Source organism: Phasianus colchicus, chromosome 22 (genome assembly GCF_987193195.1).
Source record: "Phasianus colchicus chromosome 22, bPhaCol1.hap1.1, whole genome shotgun sequence".
Taxonomy (NCBI): domain Eukaryota; kingdom Metazoa; phylum Chordata; class Aves; order Galliformes; family Phasianidae; genus Phasianus; species Phasianus colchicus.
Window position 1 is genome coordinate 6,551,802 of NC_143457.1, and position 17,478 is coordinate 6,569,279.

Sequence of the window (17,478 nt, forward strand, 5' to 3'; positions counted from 1 at the left end):
CGTTCCCTCCCATCCTATCACTGCTATCTGGGAAAGGGGCTGTGATGCAAGAGTGTAAGCTGACATCAACCACTTCATGTACAACGGCACACACTTCTGGGTATGAGGAGGGCTATGAAGAAGTAGGCATTCCCAAGGAACACAAAAACCTTTGACTTACCAATGCAGGTTCTGCCATCCGCATGCAGGCGAAAGCCCGGCTTGCACTCACAGTAATAGGATCCAAAGGTGTTCACACATCTGTGCTGGCAGCCCCCATTGTGAACCTGGCACTCATCAACATCTGCAGAAGAAAAAAAAAAAAAGAATGTCAGAAGAGTGGGCATGACAGTATCTGAAGTCAGAATTATTTATCCCTGCTGAGTGACTCCAGATTCAAAGAATGAATGCATCAGGAACAGCGTTGCTATTTCCATCAAGTTTAAGCAGCCAAGTGATTTAAGAGATTTCAAGGACAAGCGTGCAATCAGAAAAAAATGCATCTTGTTTGTCAATCAGTGTAAAGCATCCTTCCTCTTGCTCAACTTCCAACAGTCCCTTTTCCCAGATGGAGGCACACCACCATAACACCAGGGTAGCCACAAGCACACTGCTGCAGCACTTCCCAAGAGCCATCTGCCCTGAAGGCTGTGGGTTTAGTAGTGTTTTGCATTCCCTCACTGTCCGTTGAAGGTAGATCCATCCATCTGGACCACAAATGGGTGGTCTGCTTGTGACCTGAATGGTGAGAGCCACTGCTGAATATGAAGGGCTGGAGGGAGGGGGAAAGATGCAAAGTGAATGGAAAGCTGCAGAGGCAGCATGCAAGGATTGGTGTCCAAAGGTAAGAATCCCAAATGCAGCTCCCAGCCCCTCCAACACGATCCAATGGAGCTCTGACTGTTCAGCCTACATGCCCTTGAACAAAAGGCAGTCCCTGTGCCAGAAAATCCTTCTGCCAAACCCCAACCAGATTTTCACAGCTCTTACATTGCCTTTAGATACTAGGATTCATTTCCAGAGCTGGGAAGAAACATAAAGCTCACTGGAGATCCAATATGTGATGGAAAGAGTCAAAGAATGAGCACAAGAGCAGAATTTCCGCACGCACAGAGGGTGTGCAAGGTGCAGGCATTGGAGCTGTGCAGGTCAGCGTTCGCCCTGTTGGGGACCAGCCTCCTCCATTCTGAGTTGGCTCAAGACCACAAAACCTGAGGTCTGGGTAAGAGACATGGAATAACAAAGTTCTCTGGTCTGAATTCCAGGGAATGTTTTACCACTTCCCTTCAACTCTAACCCGAAGCCAAAAAGTGATGGCACTGGGTCCAGTGGGGACAGGCACTGAGCACCCACGTGGGTCACGCTGCATTGGCACAAGGCATTGGGAGCACAGAGATGGCAGTGCTCCACTCCACGCGATGCGGTTTGTGACACACCAAGGCGATTTTCCTATTGGAGGACTGACAAAATCTGGTTGGAATCAGCGTGCCAAGGAAGGGAAATGAGAAGCACGCAGACTTCTCCACTAAGCGGGCAGCAAGCAGCCCTGCCAGGAGCACAGCGCAGTGCCAACCAGCACTGGTAGGGCAGCAGCACGGCCAAAATGCCCCAAAGCAGTGCCAAAACCAAACACAGTGAGTGCTGGAAGCAGAACTTGGCACAGGGTTAGGAAAGCCCCTGGCTGTGTAAGGATATGGGAGCTCTCCACACCGACACTGGTGCAGTGGAGCAGCAGCAGCTGATGCTCTCAGCAGTGTCCCCCAATGGGATTCACTCCTCCCGACCCCACAAAGTTGCTGTGGGACAGCAGGGGAAGGGCAGAGTGCAGGGGCTGCGATGCTGCACAGCCCAACCGCACGCAGCTCCCTGGTGGGGCAGCACAGAGATTGATCCTGAACAGCAGCTCTGCGTTAGGGGGGAAGGAAAGCAGCAACAGCAGCTCTGCAAATTACAGAGCATTTTGTTCAGGGGCAGTTTATCTCCTGTGAGACTCTGAGGAGGAGGAGAGAAATCCCAGCTGCAGGCAGTGGCAGCCGATACGCTGGAAGGGTTTGTTCTCCAGCTAACCAGGCTGTAATCCCTGCAGCAATTAGCCTGATTACTGAGCCGGGCTGCAGGGAAATGGTTAATTAAAATCCACCAAGATGAGCCCGTGTGGGATTCAGCTACTTTATCTTTTCAGTACCAGTTCATTAGAGCTGCTTTCAGCAGTTTCACCAAGCGGTGAGGATGGAAGGAGACAACCCAGCCACCCTGGGGTGCTCAGCAATGGGACACAGCCCAGTGCCAGGCTGTGGGGGATGGGAAAAAACCCCAAACCTGAGCTCCACAGGGCTGTTCCAAGCCTGCTGGACTTCCACAGCAGTTGCTCCTAAAAAGAATTGAGGTGCTCCTAGCTCTTATCCACACAACACCCGCACTAACCTCAGCAGCAGAAGTTTCAAGAGCATTTCAGGAACAGATGCTCTGACAACAGTCGGATGCAGTGCAGAGGGACCAGCAGCTACCTTGCCTCCAGCACTGCCTTTGTCCTCACCTCACCTCCTTTTGCCTTCAGGCACAGCTCTCCCTTACAAGCCGTGCTCATGTTTCAGTCTCCTGATGGTGCCGATAATTGCGTATTACTCAGGGTGGAACAGAGATGCACGTAACAACAAGCCAGCAGCTGGCTCCCAACTTGCCACTACAGTCATCTGCTCCAAACCTTCTTCTCAGCTTCACTTTATCCCATTTCTCCGCCATTTGGATAGAACACAACCCCACGCGTGGGCTGTATGAGCAGCACGTGGCAGGGAACACAGGCAGCATGGCACCATCCTTGGTGCCCAACGAGGCACTGCCCAAGGCACTCACACCTGCTGGAAGCAACAGAACTAAAGGAGAGCACACAGCTGTGCTGGGTTCTGCTGTGCTTTGTAGCATCACAGAGGGAATAGGGGCCTCCAGGTGCAGTGATTTCACATAGGACCCCAGCAGAGAGTAATGATCTCTCCTTTACAGGTTCTGCACAAGGACATAACCCACAGCACTGCAATTAGCCACTCAACACGAATGCAGGGATCCAGCAGAGAGCTGTGTGTACACAGAACAGATTTTAAAGCACTTGAGACTCCAATTATACGCGCACCACCATTACACAAAGCACCTCTTCATTCCCTGTTTGCACAAGGAGGTTGCCCACGAGATGCCCCTGCAGCAGCTCATTGGGCTCACTTTGCTTTTGGGATCGGAAATTTGTATCCCAGGCAAAGCTTGATCACCTTGGAGAAACAACTCGAGTTAATGCAGTCAGGGATGGAAGCACCAACTGCAGTGTGAGCTCTGTGATTCTGTGGTCTGATCTCCAAGCAACAATTCCCCATTTCCTGAGCTCTGCCACATCTTACACACGTACTGATAATGCTTTTATGTTCAACAGCGTGGGGCATTCATTTACTGGGATCATCTCACAATAAGATAACACGTTCCTTGATACCTGCACTACTCACAAGCACCAAAAGTCCTCAGCAGACTTCACATATTCTCCACTTTTTCCAACATCTTTAGGCAGCCTCAACCCCTGCCTGCTGCTAAGCCAGCTGAACACACAGGGATGAGGAGGCAGATATCTGAGAGCTTACAGAAGTTATCCCTTACCCAATAACCCCACTGATCATCACACAAACACTCAACTTTCCAGTGTGCCAAACCAAGGCACATAACTGCACCGCAACTGATAGAAACTCTCAGTTCTTCCCCCCCACTCTGCCAGAAGTCACTTCTCAGAATAAATCTGCCACGGTGTGACTATAAGAATCCAAGCTGCTACATGAGCATGGACAGATGTGCAGGAGGGATGCAAACCCAACTGCTGCCAAGCCCAGGGTCCCACCTGGGGGCTCAGCTACCAGCCCCCCATTACCACCCCCAGGGCAGCACTAACGCCCGCGGGCTGAGCCCAGCACATACCTGCTCGCATCTCGGCGTGGCCAACGTTGGACCCCCCACGCCCCAGGTAACAGGGATAGCAGCTCCTCCATTGGTAACGGTAGTGATTGCCGGCAGCACCGGGGATGCCACCCAAAAAACCGAAGCACCACAGCAGCATCCGAAAGTGTTCCTGCCTCATGCTGGGAAGTCGAGAGGTAAAACGGAAGGACCAAAAAAAAAACCCGAAACGACTGAGCAAAGTGCGGTCCTGCAGCAAGTTAGGGGAGGAATGGAAGGGCTGCAGGAGCCAAAAAAAAAAAAAAAAAAAAAAGGAAAAATACCAACAAAAATCCCACAAAGGCACAGCGAGCGGGCGGGGCTCCGTGCGGGGCTGGACGCGGGGCGCTCCGCCGCCGCCCCCCGCAGGTGAGGGCAGCTCCGGAAAGCGCCGCCCCCCGCCCCGCACCGCCAGCAGCGGCCGGGACACCGCATTCCTCCGGAGGAAGGACTGGCGGGGAGCCGGGGCGGGGGCTCATAGCGGCGGAGCAGCTCGGGAGGCTGCCTGCATGGACAGATGGACAGACGAACAAATGGACGTGGGTGTCCAGCACGCAGCCCCCGGCCCAGCTGACATCACCGCCTGCCCGACCCCTGAGCTGCAACCCCCGCCCCAAGTGCCGCCGTTGCCCCCCGGCTCAGCTGCCCGCTGTAAGGCAATCAGCCCCAGCCACCGCACCTCCCTCTAACGACACGCACCTGGTGAGGCTGCTCGTGCAAAGCTTCCCTGTTCCCTTCCTTACAGCTAAAAAGTCTCCAGTGACAAAGCTAAGCTCAACTAAAGAGCAACTCTGTAGAGTAATCCACACCGTTTCCCATAACGGGGATCCTAGGATTTTATTTTACCTTTTTCATTAAGCAAGAAGTAAGAATAGCTCGCTGCGTTTTCCAGAGGCGAGCTCAAAAGGCTCATTTTGCTTCTGGGATGGTTTGAAACAATGAGCTCGTGGGGCTGAGCCAGGGGGGAGAGCGGGGCTGCTGCTTTTAGAAGTCTTCTTTGGCTGTAGTAAAATTCCAAATTAAAACTTGTGGTTGTGGCTGCAATGAATAGCATTCCACAGAAAGTCCTGAAGCACGGAGAGGAGCTGAATCCAGGAAGAAAAGCATTTGGGGCTGCTGGGAAGGATGGTGGGCTCCAGCCGTGAGCACCCCAAAGCGATGGACCCGCATAGGGGCAGCACCCAGCACACCACAGAGCACCCAGTGACCAACCAGCAGCCCAGATGTCACAGTTTGTCATTGCTGCCCCGACCCCCTCCTTGGAGGGCCCCTCCAGCCCTGCTACAATGGGCAGCGCTGACACTTTTCCTGTAAATGCTTCTGGTGGTGCTGACGTGCAACAATGCCATAAAGCTATGAAAAATGCTTTGGGCAGACTCGCTTGTGCCAGCAGTGTTATTAGGATGCTGTTATACAAAATGATCCTGGCTTGGAATGCGGCTCCACGGCTGCAAACACAAACCAGAGAGCCCTTCCCCCACCTCCAGGACCTGGGAACCCCTCCTGGCTGAGCACAGCTCCCCACACAGACCCCACTTACATCCCATTGACAGAAACGCTCTCAGAGCTGCTGCTGCTCAACAAATGATGTGACAAACTCGTTCCATCCCGTATTTCCTTACGCTGCTATTAGGAAAGTCAAGCAAGGCTCTGTGAAGGGCTCCGTGGTACAGCACGTGTATGGAGAGCACTTCAGGCTTGAGCAGGAACTTATGACATAAGTTATGCTTGGCCAGGTCTGAGCCAGCCCCAGCTTCCTCCTCACCTAATTTACTGTGGCTGATGAGGTACGATGGGGTGGTTTGGATATGGCAGCACGCTGCCAGCAGCAGCAGGTCGTGCTGGCTTCCTGGCTGGGGGACCAGCAGCACCAAAGGGGTTCTGTATGCAGTGCCTGGGCCACTCCATGGAATTGCATTCTGATCCAGTCCTGGCCTTACTGAATTCCTACAAGAACCCAAACAAATACAGCTGAAGATGTGGGACTTTGTAGTTCAACACACTAAGGGCTGAGGTTCCTTAAGTTCATTCCACACACAGACGTGGGTCAATGAACTCAGGTGGCTGAACCTCATCCAGAACCACCCAGACCCCAAACCAACTTTCTTCTGACTTTCAGTTTACACCGAAAAGGAAACAGCCCAAGTGAGAACATGAAAGCAATCCAGAAACCCCCGCAGCAAATCAGGGACACTGAAGGCAAAAGAGTAAAGCTTGGGGTGTTGGCCCAGGGTGAGAGATGACTTAATGCTGCTGCAAACTTGAGCTCCTGTCTCCAGGATGGGACTTCAGTCTGATCCGGTGTTGGCTAATGGATGTAGGAAAGGCTGTTGCAGCCTTCAAGTCCATATTGGAAAATATTGCATAGCAGCAGCTCAGCGAGATGCCACAGAGGTAGAACCTCTAAGATTGGTGTGAAACAGAAATCTGGTCTGTTTCCCTTATAAAAAAACAAGCAAAGTAAATAAACCGTACAGCCATCACCCACCCAAGCCACTTCAGATGGCTCTTCTGTTCCAGAGAAAGTTAGGAATACAGAAGTGCTTGAGCAGTCCTAATTGCAGCTATGAGCCACAGCCAACAGAGCAGTGATGCTCTACGGGTACCTGAGTCAGCTGAGAACGTGGATCACACAAAATATGCTCACTGCAGCTCAGGTTCAAACCCAGTGAACACAGAGGGGAGCTGGTGCCACCCAGGGACTCCGTGCTGGCATTAAGTGAGCTCATCAATCAGCTCGCAGACTGGCACAGGAGCTAATTGGCTCCTTTCCTGGTAGCATGAGCAGAGAAGCCCAGGATGGAATAAATCCACGGAGGATTTGCTTTCTAAATATAATCCTGCTAGCTCAGAAGTGAAAACAGAGCGCAGAGCCAAAGGCTGCTGCTGCTTTGTGGGTCGGACCGAGGGGGCCCTGCACCTCTGAGATGCCACGCGTGGACGTCTCCATCTGTCACTGCACCCAGTGAGAGCAGCAGGCTCTGCACAGCCCATCCCCACCTTGGCTTTGCTCAAGCACCACCAGCACTTCTGCTAAGGAAGTCCCAGTGGGGCCTCCCCTAAAGACAAAAAGGGGGCAGGGGGAACAAAGGGCTGTTTGTTTCCACCCAAATCCCGACGCCCTCAATCAGACTAGGAGCAAATCCCATAATCCCCACCCGGGGAGTTCGGGGGAAACCAAAAATATTTCAGCTTGGAGAAGATAAGGGCAGAGCTGTTTGGTTCACACATCTCTGCTGTGGGACGGAGCCAGGAAATACTTTTCAGTTATTTTCAACAAAACATGACGAATGCATCAAATTGGCAAGAAAGGGACATTCTTCTACTGAGTTTTCTGATGTCCAAACCAGTATCCACAACAATGGCTCTTTCCCCCTTTGTCAGTAAGTTTTGTTAATGGTTTGGAATTCTTTTGGACTTCTGCTAAGCCAACCAATGCTGAAATAAGTGAGAAGGCCACCAGGAAGACACGACGGTCCCAAATGGCAGCAGGAATGCTCAGCTCTGCGATAGGAATGCCTTGGATTTCTGGTCTGCAGGACAGCATTGGCTTGAGCAGTGGGAGCTGACAAGTCTATGATGTGCAGCTGGTATTTACTAACACGAATCCCATTTGGTGTTTGACAGACACAGAATTCTCTTTCACCCTTGTCTGAAAACAGGAGATTTAATGTAAAAGATGGGGAATGATGTGATGCTGTCAAGTCCTAAGGGAAAAAGTCATCTTTTGGAGCAATAAAAGACACGACCCCAAAAGATTCGGGACATCACCCTGAAAACTTCACTTGCATCCACACCAGGCTTTCCCTCTTTCACACATCCAAGGGTGAAGCAGAGCAAGAATTTGGTGTTCAGATGACACCAAATGAACCACCAGAGCATCCCACAGGTCCATGGCAAGACAGCAGCACTGGATACACCGCAATCCTTCCCTAGGGAATATCAGCAAATAATCACTGTGTTCACCATTAAAAGGAACGTTCTCAGCAGAGAGGGAACCCCACAGCACTGCTTTATCACAGCAGCCCACTGTTTCCATGCAGAAAATGGCAAACGATGCATTCTGGAGGTAATGCAAGCAGTACATGTGTGAGTGTGCACATACATGGCACTGTGTAACAAAAGTGAAACACTTCTAGCACCAGGCAAGAAGCAGGACTAAGCACGTGGTAATATAAGTAGCAGCAATTTAAGCAGGAGACAATTAGTAAATTCATTTCATATGATGGGATAGAAAACAAACCACTATTTAACGTGACAGATGTTGCTGCTGAGCTCCTACCCCCTCTGTCACCTTCAGTCAGCATCATCATTTGGAAGCTCATTTCTGGGAAATAACGAAGCAGTGCAGCAGGGTCAGGGAGCAGCAGTGTCCCTGCATGGACACACAGCCCTGCACCAGACTTCTCTTCTGACCAGCACAGCACTCTCACCCCAAAGCCCATCTGGGAGCTCTTAGCAAGCTGCAGATGCTTTGCATCCAAACATCTTCACACCTCCCCAACAGACACGATAGCTGCTTTAATTAGTCCCACAAAGCAGGCTGTGTGTGCAGCTCATCAGCCAGCTGTGTGGCCCCAACAACAGCCCCCAATGTCAGCTCCCTGCAGGGCAGAGTGGGCTCAGCCTGGGCTGGGATGGAGCCCACACCCAGAACAGCATTGGGAGCTGCACCAACTTTTGGCCATCTTTTCTTTTCCACTTACAGCCCACGATGAAGCCCAGGTTAGGAAATGCTGCGTTTCAGTCTGACGTGTGAAATATATGGGGAGATTGCAAAGAGATGTAGCAGCTGCTGGCAAACTCCTGACATTTGGCACTAAACAAGGTGCTCCACGCATGTATTTGTACTAGAGAAGCTACACTTCTTGCCCTGTAGAGAAGCATTTCCTTCTCAAAAGGACAAGAAGAATGGAGACGATACCATTGTGAGGCGTTGCTCTGGATGGAGGAGCAATGAGTTGCAGTTTTGCCAGCAGCTTCAGCCATACCGCGTTCTGTACGTTTCCTCCCGCTACCGCGGATAGACCTCGTGTTTGTTGCGCTCAGCCAGCACCGATGGAGCTCCGTGCTCCCATCTGCTCCCCGCATGGCAGCGGGGACATCGCGGGGACATCGCGGGGACGCGGCCGGGACACCGCCGCCCTCTGCCGGCTGCGGAAGGGTAAATGCTACGGCGAGCACCACGTCGGGTCGTAAGGATGGAAGCGATCGCCAGCTGGCAATAGAGTTGGAGAAGGGGATCGTGGAGAACCGCCATTTAACTCCCTCTTCTAATGTAGACCTGAGAAATTCTTCATGCAGTTGCCGCTGGCTCAGTACAACATAAAGTCACCGAGTATAAAGTCACTGAATTCAGGACACAAAGATGTGTTCAACACCAACCCACCCCACCATGCTCACTGACCACGTCCACAGCTCCACACTGGGATGGTGACCCCCCACCTCCCTGTGCCAAAGCATCACCCCTCCACTGGAGAAGAAACTGCTCGTCATTTTCAACCCAAACCTCCCCTGGTGCAACTTTGCTTCTCATCCATCCCCTACCCTACAGGAAGCTCAGTACCCACAGCTCTTTGTAACTGCTATCCCATCAGCAGGAGCCAACAAACTCCTGCTAACAGCTGCCTCCATCCATGCAAAGGGCTCCATGGAAAAGCCCCGTGCAAAGGCACCGTGCCCTCTGCTACCTCATCAGCCAGCACAAAGGGTTGCCGTGCTGGGTGCTGCCTTCCTGCTCCCCAAGGACTCAAGGCTCGTCTGATTAGCCTGTAATTAATCACTTCCATACTCTTTACCCTCATCAAACCGTGCTGACACGCCTGTCTGGGCTCAGCACTCCCTGACTGCTTCTGAAACATCAGACCACGCTTTAAACCAACTGGGAAGTGACTCCATCCGTTAAAGTCCTTCCTGTTTCCATCAAAGAGCTGGCAGCACTCACATGGACAGCCCTGCTGGGAGCTGCTCACGGCCGCCAGCATGGGCAGAGGCTGCCAGGTGACACGTGCAGCAATCCTACAAGCAGACACAGCCCAAACTGCTGCACCGTCTGCTGTAAGCTTTGCTGCAGGAACAGAGGGAGAGGCAACCCTTCCCTTTGTGTTTTGTATGAATAAGCAGCACGGTTACACTCTGCAGAAAACGCTGTCAGAGCTTGGATTTATCAAAGCCTTATGAGATTTCCTTCCGTCTGAAGCATCCGTAAATAAAGCACAGAGCTCTCCCAATCCCAGGACGTGCAGCTCGCCAGGACCTCAGACAAAGGATGCGTGCATGGGGTGGATCTTCAAAGCGGGGAAAAAGCAGTCAGTGTGTCAACAGAGAGAGCAGCAGCAGCCTCTGAGCTCTGCCATAAGCCTTGGCTTTTCCTCTCAGTCTATAAATACCTCTCTATAACGGAGAGAATTCTTCTTTGACACTTTTATATAATGGATCAACATAAAAATGCAGTGTGTTGGCAGCCTGCTGGGGCTTCCCCTGGGGAGCCCAACAAACGTGCCGCTGTTTGATGCGTTTTTTAACTCCCCACTCTACAGCCAGTGCTGTATTTCACAGATGATTCCCAAAGGAAAGAACCCCTATTCCTGTTCTGCTGGAGCTGCAGAGGCTTCCTTCAAAGTTCCCAACCCTCTGCAGCGACCTCAGTTCTGTGAGCTCATGGGTGTTTGTTGGCTTTGGTTCTTCCCCAGAAGGAGGGCAGTCTGATACAGGGCTCGTACATCTCCCTGCAGCCCCTATCAGTGCACACAACACAAGCCCCATGATTGTGCTTGCAACCTGAGCCACCAGCTCTCAGTGCTGCCCTAAGAACACATGGGAGTGATTTGTCAAGATGTTATTATATACAAGCATAAATAAAGCAAATTCAACTGTAAACACATCAGAAGTAGAATCCACACAACATCTGCCTGCTGAGCAGCCCTCCTTGGGCCAATTCTCTGCTGTTTAAAGGTTCCAAATCAGCGACATGATGGATGCCCCAAAGATCTCATCACACCAACCCATAGTGCCCATCCCAACCCACCCACACATCTCCCATTGCTTGCATTAAGCTCCTCCAGCCAATGGCCTCGTTGGCAGGACCTTAAGGATCAGTGAGAGGGCAGAACACGACTCATGGCATTGAATGGACACTGAGAGCAGCCTGGCACAGAACGCTTTGCTGGGCAGCGAAGGCTTGACAGCACGTTTTCAGGAGCAGCAGTGATAGAGCAGAATGCTCTGCTATTGACGTAAGACACAAAAGCTCTACGCCCTGCAAGAGCTGGTCTGACACTCAGGTATTTCAGCTAACTGAGGAGCAACAGGAGCCAGCAGGAATCCTCCACCAAGCATCTTCCAAAGGTCAGCAGCGTTGGCTGCCGGCTCCTGCCAGCAAACATCCATCCTGGGGCTGGAACGGAGTCAGCAGCGATGAAATACCACAGAGGGGATTACAGCTCAAGGAAATAAGGGCTGAGAAGCAGAAAGCTGGGCTGTGACAGGTCAGAGCCGTGCTCCTTCCAGGCGCTTGGCAAACTCAGGCTTATGAGCAGCACTAATGCCAATTGTAGCTCTTACTGAGGCGTGCTCACCCGGCACAATGGCAGCAGACATTTTGTCCCGGACAACTGGAGAGTTCCTGGGAAAATATAATCTTTCTCCTCATCTCTTTGTCTCAGTATAATTAAGGTCAATACTACAAAGTGTCTGAGGGGGGGAAGCTCTTTGTAGGGCTCTCCAGAGCTGCAGTAGTGTTTGTAGTACAAGACTGTACGACTGCTGATTACTGATCTCATTATTTAGATTTCACGACAAAAGCCACTTCTGTTCCCAGATGGATAATAGGTGTCAAGAGCAAAAACCCAGAGAAAGGCACGGGAAGAAGTTACAATAACAAATTACGAGCCGTTTGTGCCATCCTTGGTGTTAGGCAATTAATAATGGTGGGATGAAGCACCGCAGCGCTGCCGAAAACAAAAAGCAATGCTGCTTAAAGGACGTTTAATGAGCACGTTTTATGTTGTCCTCAGCAAGTTCGTTGCCAGGCCACAAAAGACATTTATTTATCCACGCTTCCTTTATCTCTAACCAAGGGGTCACGGCTACTTGTTTCTTACTATATCCACAAGTTTAAATTAAAAAGCCAAAGGTGAAAAGACGGATCCCCTGATTGCACGCATCTGGCGCCCATCAGCTCCTGCTGCCCTGCAGTGCAATGTGCTCACAGACACAACGGCGTGCAAGGAAAGGCACGACATCCCCTGGATTCCTGAGACCCACCCTCCCCCTCCATCCACTGCACGCTGCATTGCTGGCACAGCGAGGGAACCCAGCGTCCCACTGCTCCTTGATGAGTGCACACAGCACCATAGGGCCCTTTGATCTCAGGCAATCAGATTAAGGCCGTGGAACAGCAGCTCTGACCTCCATCACCAATGACTCAGAACAGCTCTGGAACATGAGAGCCAAGAATGGGTTTGGAGCTCCACTCCACTTTAATCAAGCCATTTAAATCTCACCCCCCCTCCCCCCCCCCAAAAAAAAAAAAAATCCCCAAATTCCCTATTTGAACATGCATGGGCTTCTTGGCACCCACAGCAGGGCTGCCTGCTGCTCCAGTGCTGAGTAGAGGAGTTTCAGATGCAGCTGGGATTTTATTTGGTGAGGCTGGGGGGACAGAAAGGAGGTTAATATGCACTCACACACATCAAACTAGAAACACCTGTTGGCATTCAGGGCAGTTTTTTGGCTGCTTTATGAAGACTGAGGGTCTAACAGGTGTCCTTGCAGCCAGTGGGAATATAAAGGGGGTTACAGAGGCCCCACAAACACTAAATTGTGCAAAAAGCAACGTCTGCACAACCATACACTGCACATGCATCTGTGTGCACAGGTTTAACCACAAGAAACTGAAGTCCCACAAAATTAAGCACATGTGGGAGGAAATGACCACAAAAAGACTGGAAAATCTCAGCTCAGGACAGCCAGGGAAGGCTGGGTTCTTCATTCCTTGTATGGCTGGATGTTCTACATAGGATGCTCTGCCCAACCAGCTCATGCCTGGATGCTCCACAAGTGATAGGAACAAATGCCTTTGCTGGCTGGAGCCACCCTTGATTTATTTGTGGGTCTTGCCAAAGGAAAAACAACAAATCTGCCCCCAAACCTGCTTGCAAACAGCAGAGTCCCGACTCCTTGGCTGCTGGAGGAGAACTGCTCTGCTTCATTGAGCCTGGGTATTATTAATGGTGGAACCCATCCAATGAACTGGCAGCTGAGGAATAATTGCTGCTATTTAATCTCAGAAACAGATTTTAAATTGGCCTCATGGACTGTGAAACCATGAAAGGTTCAGCACAGCATCTCACTGCCATTCCAAATCCGTGCTGGGTTCTGGCTGGGCTGGAAATCCCTTGAGCTGAATGCAGGGTTGGTGCACACCTCCACTGATGGAGGATGGGTTATTTGCTTGGGAACTGGAAGCATCTGTAAGGGAAAAACCAAAAGCAGACAAAGCTGCATCTCTCAGATCATCCAAATGTGTGTCACCTTCTGAGCAGACCAGAGAATGAAATGGAGCTAAACTGCAAGGAAGGCTGGGCAGCCCCACTTCTCTGTTCTCACCCAGTGAAGTGCAAAATGAACACACAGAGACTGAATGCTCAATTAGGCTTCTGAAATCAAAGCACCTCAATAGGGCCACAAGCAAGGCAGTCATTTTTCCAGGGAGATACATTTCTTAAAACTCATTAAACGTGGAAAATATTTTATATTTCCCAAAGGTTTGGTAAAACAAAGGCAGAATTGAAGCTCAGATACTCATCTGAGGCCATAGATCCTGCAGACATCCCTTGGCACGGCCACACTGCCTCCATTGGGCTGACTCTCAATGAGCACAAAACTGGAAATCCTCTGATGTGCCAACACTCTGCATGCATTCCTCCATCTCAGCATTCCCCCAGCACTCCATGATTCATTTCCTCCACCCATCCTTCCTACATCCTCTCCATGTCCAGAGCCACCAGCAGAAACCATCCCACCCCACACTGCTCTGGGATGAGGATCTTCCTGCACAGAACCACATCTCTGATCAGCCCATGACCTCCCAGCCTCGGCCACCCACAGGACCTGGGCACCACCACGGCTTCCCCATGGCTTGGCCAGGGATGTTGGTCCCACTGGGACACCACATGCATGGGATGTGCCACTGGAAAGGGGGTTGAGGGCAATGCCACTGCATATATATACAGATCCTGCCATATATACGGATATCCACAGCCTGACCTGAGCGATCTGAGTACACTCTAACCCACACAGCTGGGAAGGAAGCACTTCTGCCTGCTTTGCAGAGGATTACACTACAGCGAGCACAAAGGAGCAGGAAATCCACCCACTGGGTGCACACATCCCAGGCTCGGGGTCTTTGCTTCAAACCTCACTTGTGCCATCGTTTTGCTCACACCACTGCAGCGCCAAAATCGGCAGCTGAGGGCCAAAACACAGAGAATGAGAGCAAAGGCTGTGCCCTGCAGCACCATCCATCACAGACAGCACTGCAGGGCTGGGAAAGGAGACGCGATGCGCACTCAGGGTTTGCAAGGAGCAATCCGGAACTCCCACCAGCAGCACTGCTCTGTGCTCGACGTTCTCAGCAGCACTTGGCAGCAGGACGCAGCTCCAGCAGCAGCCATGCAGTACTTACAGTGCAGGCAGGCCGGGTTCCCTGGATGCTGAGCCCAGTTGGTGCAGCAGCGGTGCGCGGCGCGGCGCTGCAGGCGGTACGGCTGTCTGTACCCGGCGTGGTACGTGGTCCTGTAACAGCAAACAGCAATGGGCAGTCAATCTGACATTCCCCCCCCCCCCACTCCACTGCTATGGGGTTCCTCAGAGCGCTGCAATGGGGCTGAGGGTGCCCTCCGCTGCTGGGATGGATCTGGAGCACAAATAAATACAAGCCGTGCTTTTTTCCCCCTGCTGTGCTTGCACAAACATCAGCATGGAGATAGAACTTCTGAAGCTTCGCTGGCAAAACATGAAAACTGCTCCAGCACAGCGAAAGCAGACAAACAACAATAAATATCTGGCGTGGACGCTGAAAATATTTATCCCAACTCATTCTGCCTGTTTGGTTCTGTCTGCACGTTTCTGCAAACAGAGCTGAGCAAGGGTGAACCGTTGCTCCCCATGAAGGAAACCCTCAGCATCCCTCTGTGCCAATCAGCAGATGGAGGCACAGCAGAGAGATGCAAAAGCAGATCCCAATTTCTCTACAAGCTGTCAGCAAATCCTGGAGTGGGGAACTGTGGTGGAGAAGCAGTGGGATTTACTGAAGGGCCGAGGGGACAGGTGGGAGCAGAGCCTTTGATGTCCTCTTAAAAGACAGATTCTGTTTGCTCCCTTATTACCATGACACAGATATCATCACGGCAGTAATTACAGCAATTACACGACCAGAAGAATTCCTAAACTGGAGACTGAAATGCTGCCTCTGGCCAAAGATGATTTGTTGGGATTATTGCTGCTATTGCATACAGGCTTGCAACCTGGTGGGGCCAAAAAGCGGGTGGGGGGCAGGAGGAGCTGTGGATATTGCAGCTGGGCTTCTGTACTCCAAGGAAGTTTTCCATAGCAACCAAATGATTAACAGCAAACTGTAATGCTTAATTGGAAAGAAAGGGCTGCCCTGCCCCTGGAATAACAGCAAAAGGGGGAAAAGAAAGAAACAACGGGAAGCAGGTGTGCAAAGTGCAGTGCAAAGCACAGGCGGGAGTTGAACTGTTTGCACAATCACTGCCTCTTGTGCTCAGAATAGCAGAAGAGCATCACTAGCTGGGTTTGCTACTGCTGTTTGGTATTTATATACATACACACACACACAGGTATACAAAACAAATTTGTGAGATCTCTGAAAAGACGACACACAAAACTTTAGTTCCTTAGTATAACAGGAATGAGCTGTTAAATGAAAGGCTACATTAAGCAGAGGTCCAGTTGTGCCTTCCTAAACTTGGGCCATGAGCAGACGACAACCTGACTGCCTTCCCTCCCATTCAGAACACTGCATTGCCTCCTGCAAGCAAAGACTGTGCAGATGTTCAAGTTTCTCTTTACCTCTCTGTGCTTTTGGAACACAGAAAGAAGCAGAAGCACAGCACAGCCCCTCACCCCCCTGCACCCTCAGCTCTGAAACGCAGCCCCCAACCCCAGGATGGCACCAGATGCTTTCTGCTACTCACATGTGGGGCTGCAGCTCAGTGCCAGCAGTAAGGGAAGAGATCCACAGTACAAGGATGAGCGCCAGCATGGGAGCCTCCATGGCAGCACCTCTGCAGCCTTACTGCTGGGGGTCACCAATGGAGCACATCCACCCCCCCCACCTCCCCCCCAGCTGCTTCCTCAGCTCAGTGCAGTCCATAGGAAGCTGTCACAGCACGTGTCAGCGCTGAGTGGGAGCCAACAGCAAACCTGGCTTCTGATGCTGCAGGGAATAACAATGACTTCTCCTCCTGGCAGCTGCTTCCTGACATGATGTGAACCTGTGGGGGTTTCACAGAGCTGGGTCCTGTCCCACTGTGCAGCCCCATGAGGTTGGGGGGGTGCTGACCTGTTTCCCCCCAGCTCAGCTCCTCACACTCAATGCTTGCTCCTTTCTCTCTGTGCTGAGGGGCAGAAATCCCTCCCACAGCTGTGCCCGGCCGCACCAGAGGAGGGGGAAGACCTGCAGAACAGCAGCAGAAATAACGTTGGCTTTTTTTCCCCTCAGGAAACAGTTCTTATGCAGTAGCCAAAGTCAGCTCCCAGATACCCCTTTCCAACATACCAGGAGGGATTTCACTGAGATTTTGTCTTCCAGTGGACTGTAACAGAAAACAATCCATCCCTGCCCAAGGAGACTCTGTAAAGCTGGGGAGAAGGTGCAGAACCACAGTGCAAAATGAGCAGTTCTGGAGGAGCTGGGGGATAGGATGGGAATGCTGCCGGCCTTCTCCTCCCACAGTACTCGTTCTGCAGGGAAAAGCAGGAGGAGCTGATGGGGATTTGCTGGAGGTGAGCCTTCCCAGCTCCATCAGAGTCCATGGAATCATTAAGTCTGGAAAAGACCTCTAAAACCATCGGGTCCATCCCCACAGGAGCACAGCGAGCTGGAAGCCGGGACAGCAGGACGGGACAGGGAGCAGCAGGGAGAACATGAACGGGGAGAGAGGACGGCCGCGTGAGGCGCGAGGTGAGGCGGCCCTCAGCACACAGAGCGGTATGGAGGAGCATCACAGCTGCGCCCGATCGCAGCCACGCGAGCCCTTCGGTCAGGCACGAGGGAGGGAGCTCGTGCGGGCATCGGACGGGAGGAGAAGAGCGGCGCCGGCAGCGGCAGCAGCTGCGCTTTGAGCGGCTTTTTGCACACGACGGGATCCGCACGAGAGCTGGGAACCCGAACCCAGCGCTGCTGCAGCGGCAGCTCCGCACCCTGCAACCCGCGAGCCGCACGAAGCCACGCGCCGCCCGCTCCGTCGAACCCCGCAGCGCTCTCCCATCCCATCCCATCCCATC

At 52.0% G+C, this 17,478-nt stretch overlaps 1 protein-coding gene across 7 annotated transcripts in view; it reads right to left on the reverse strand.

The window, feature by feature from the left end:
- MEGF6 (multiple EGF like domains 6) overlaps window positions 1-17,476 on the reverse strand; it is a 35,455-nt gene extending 17,979 nt beyond the window's left edge. Inside the window, exons 1-4 of one of the 7 annotated variants that reach the window (XM_090122833.1) lie at window positions 16,751-17,476; window positions 16,396-16,648; window positions 14,633-14,742; window positions 161-283 (exon numbers count right to left, since the gene is read on the reverse strand). In XM_090122833.1, coding sequence (XP_089978959.1) covers window positions 161-283; window positions 14,633-14,742; window positions 16,396-16,648; window positions 16,751-17,015 — 751 coding nt within the window. In that variant the 5' untranslated portion in view covers window positions 17,016-17,476. Of the gene's footprint in view, window positions 1-160; window positions 284-3,927; window positions 4,089-4,229; window positions 4,589-4,644; window positions 4,742-14,632; window positions 14,743-16,166 lie in introns of those variants that run through there. The other 6 variants (XM_090122832.1, XM_090122835.1, XM_090122836.1 and 3 more) reach the window with 6 other exon arrangements.
- Between the last annotated feature and the right edge of the window lie 2 nt (window positions 17,477-17,478).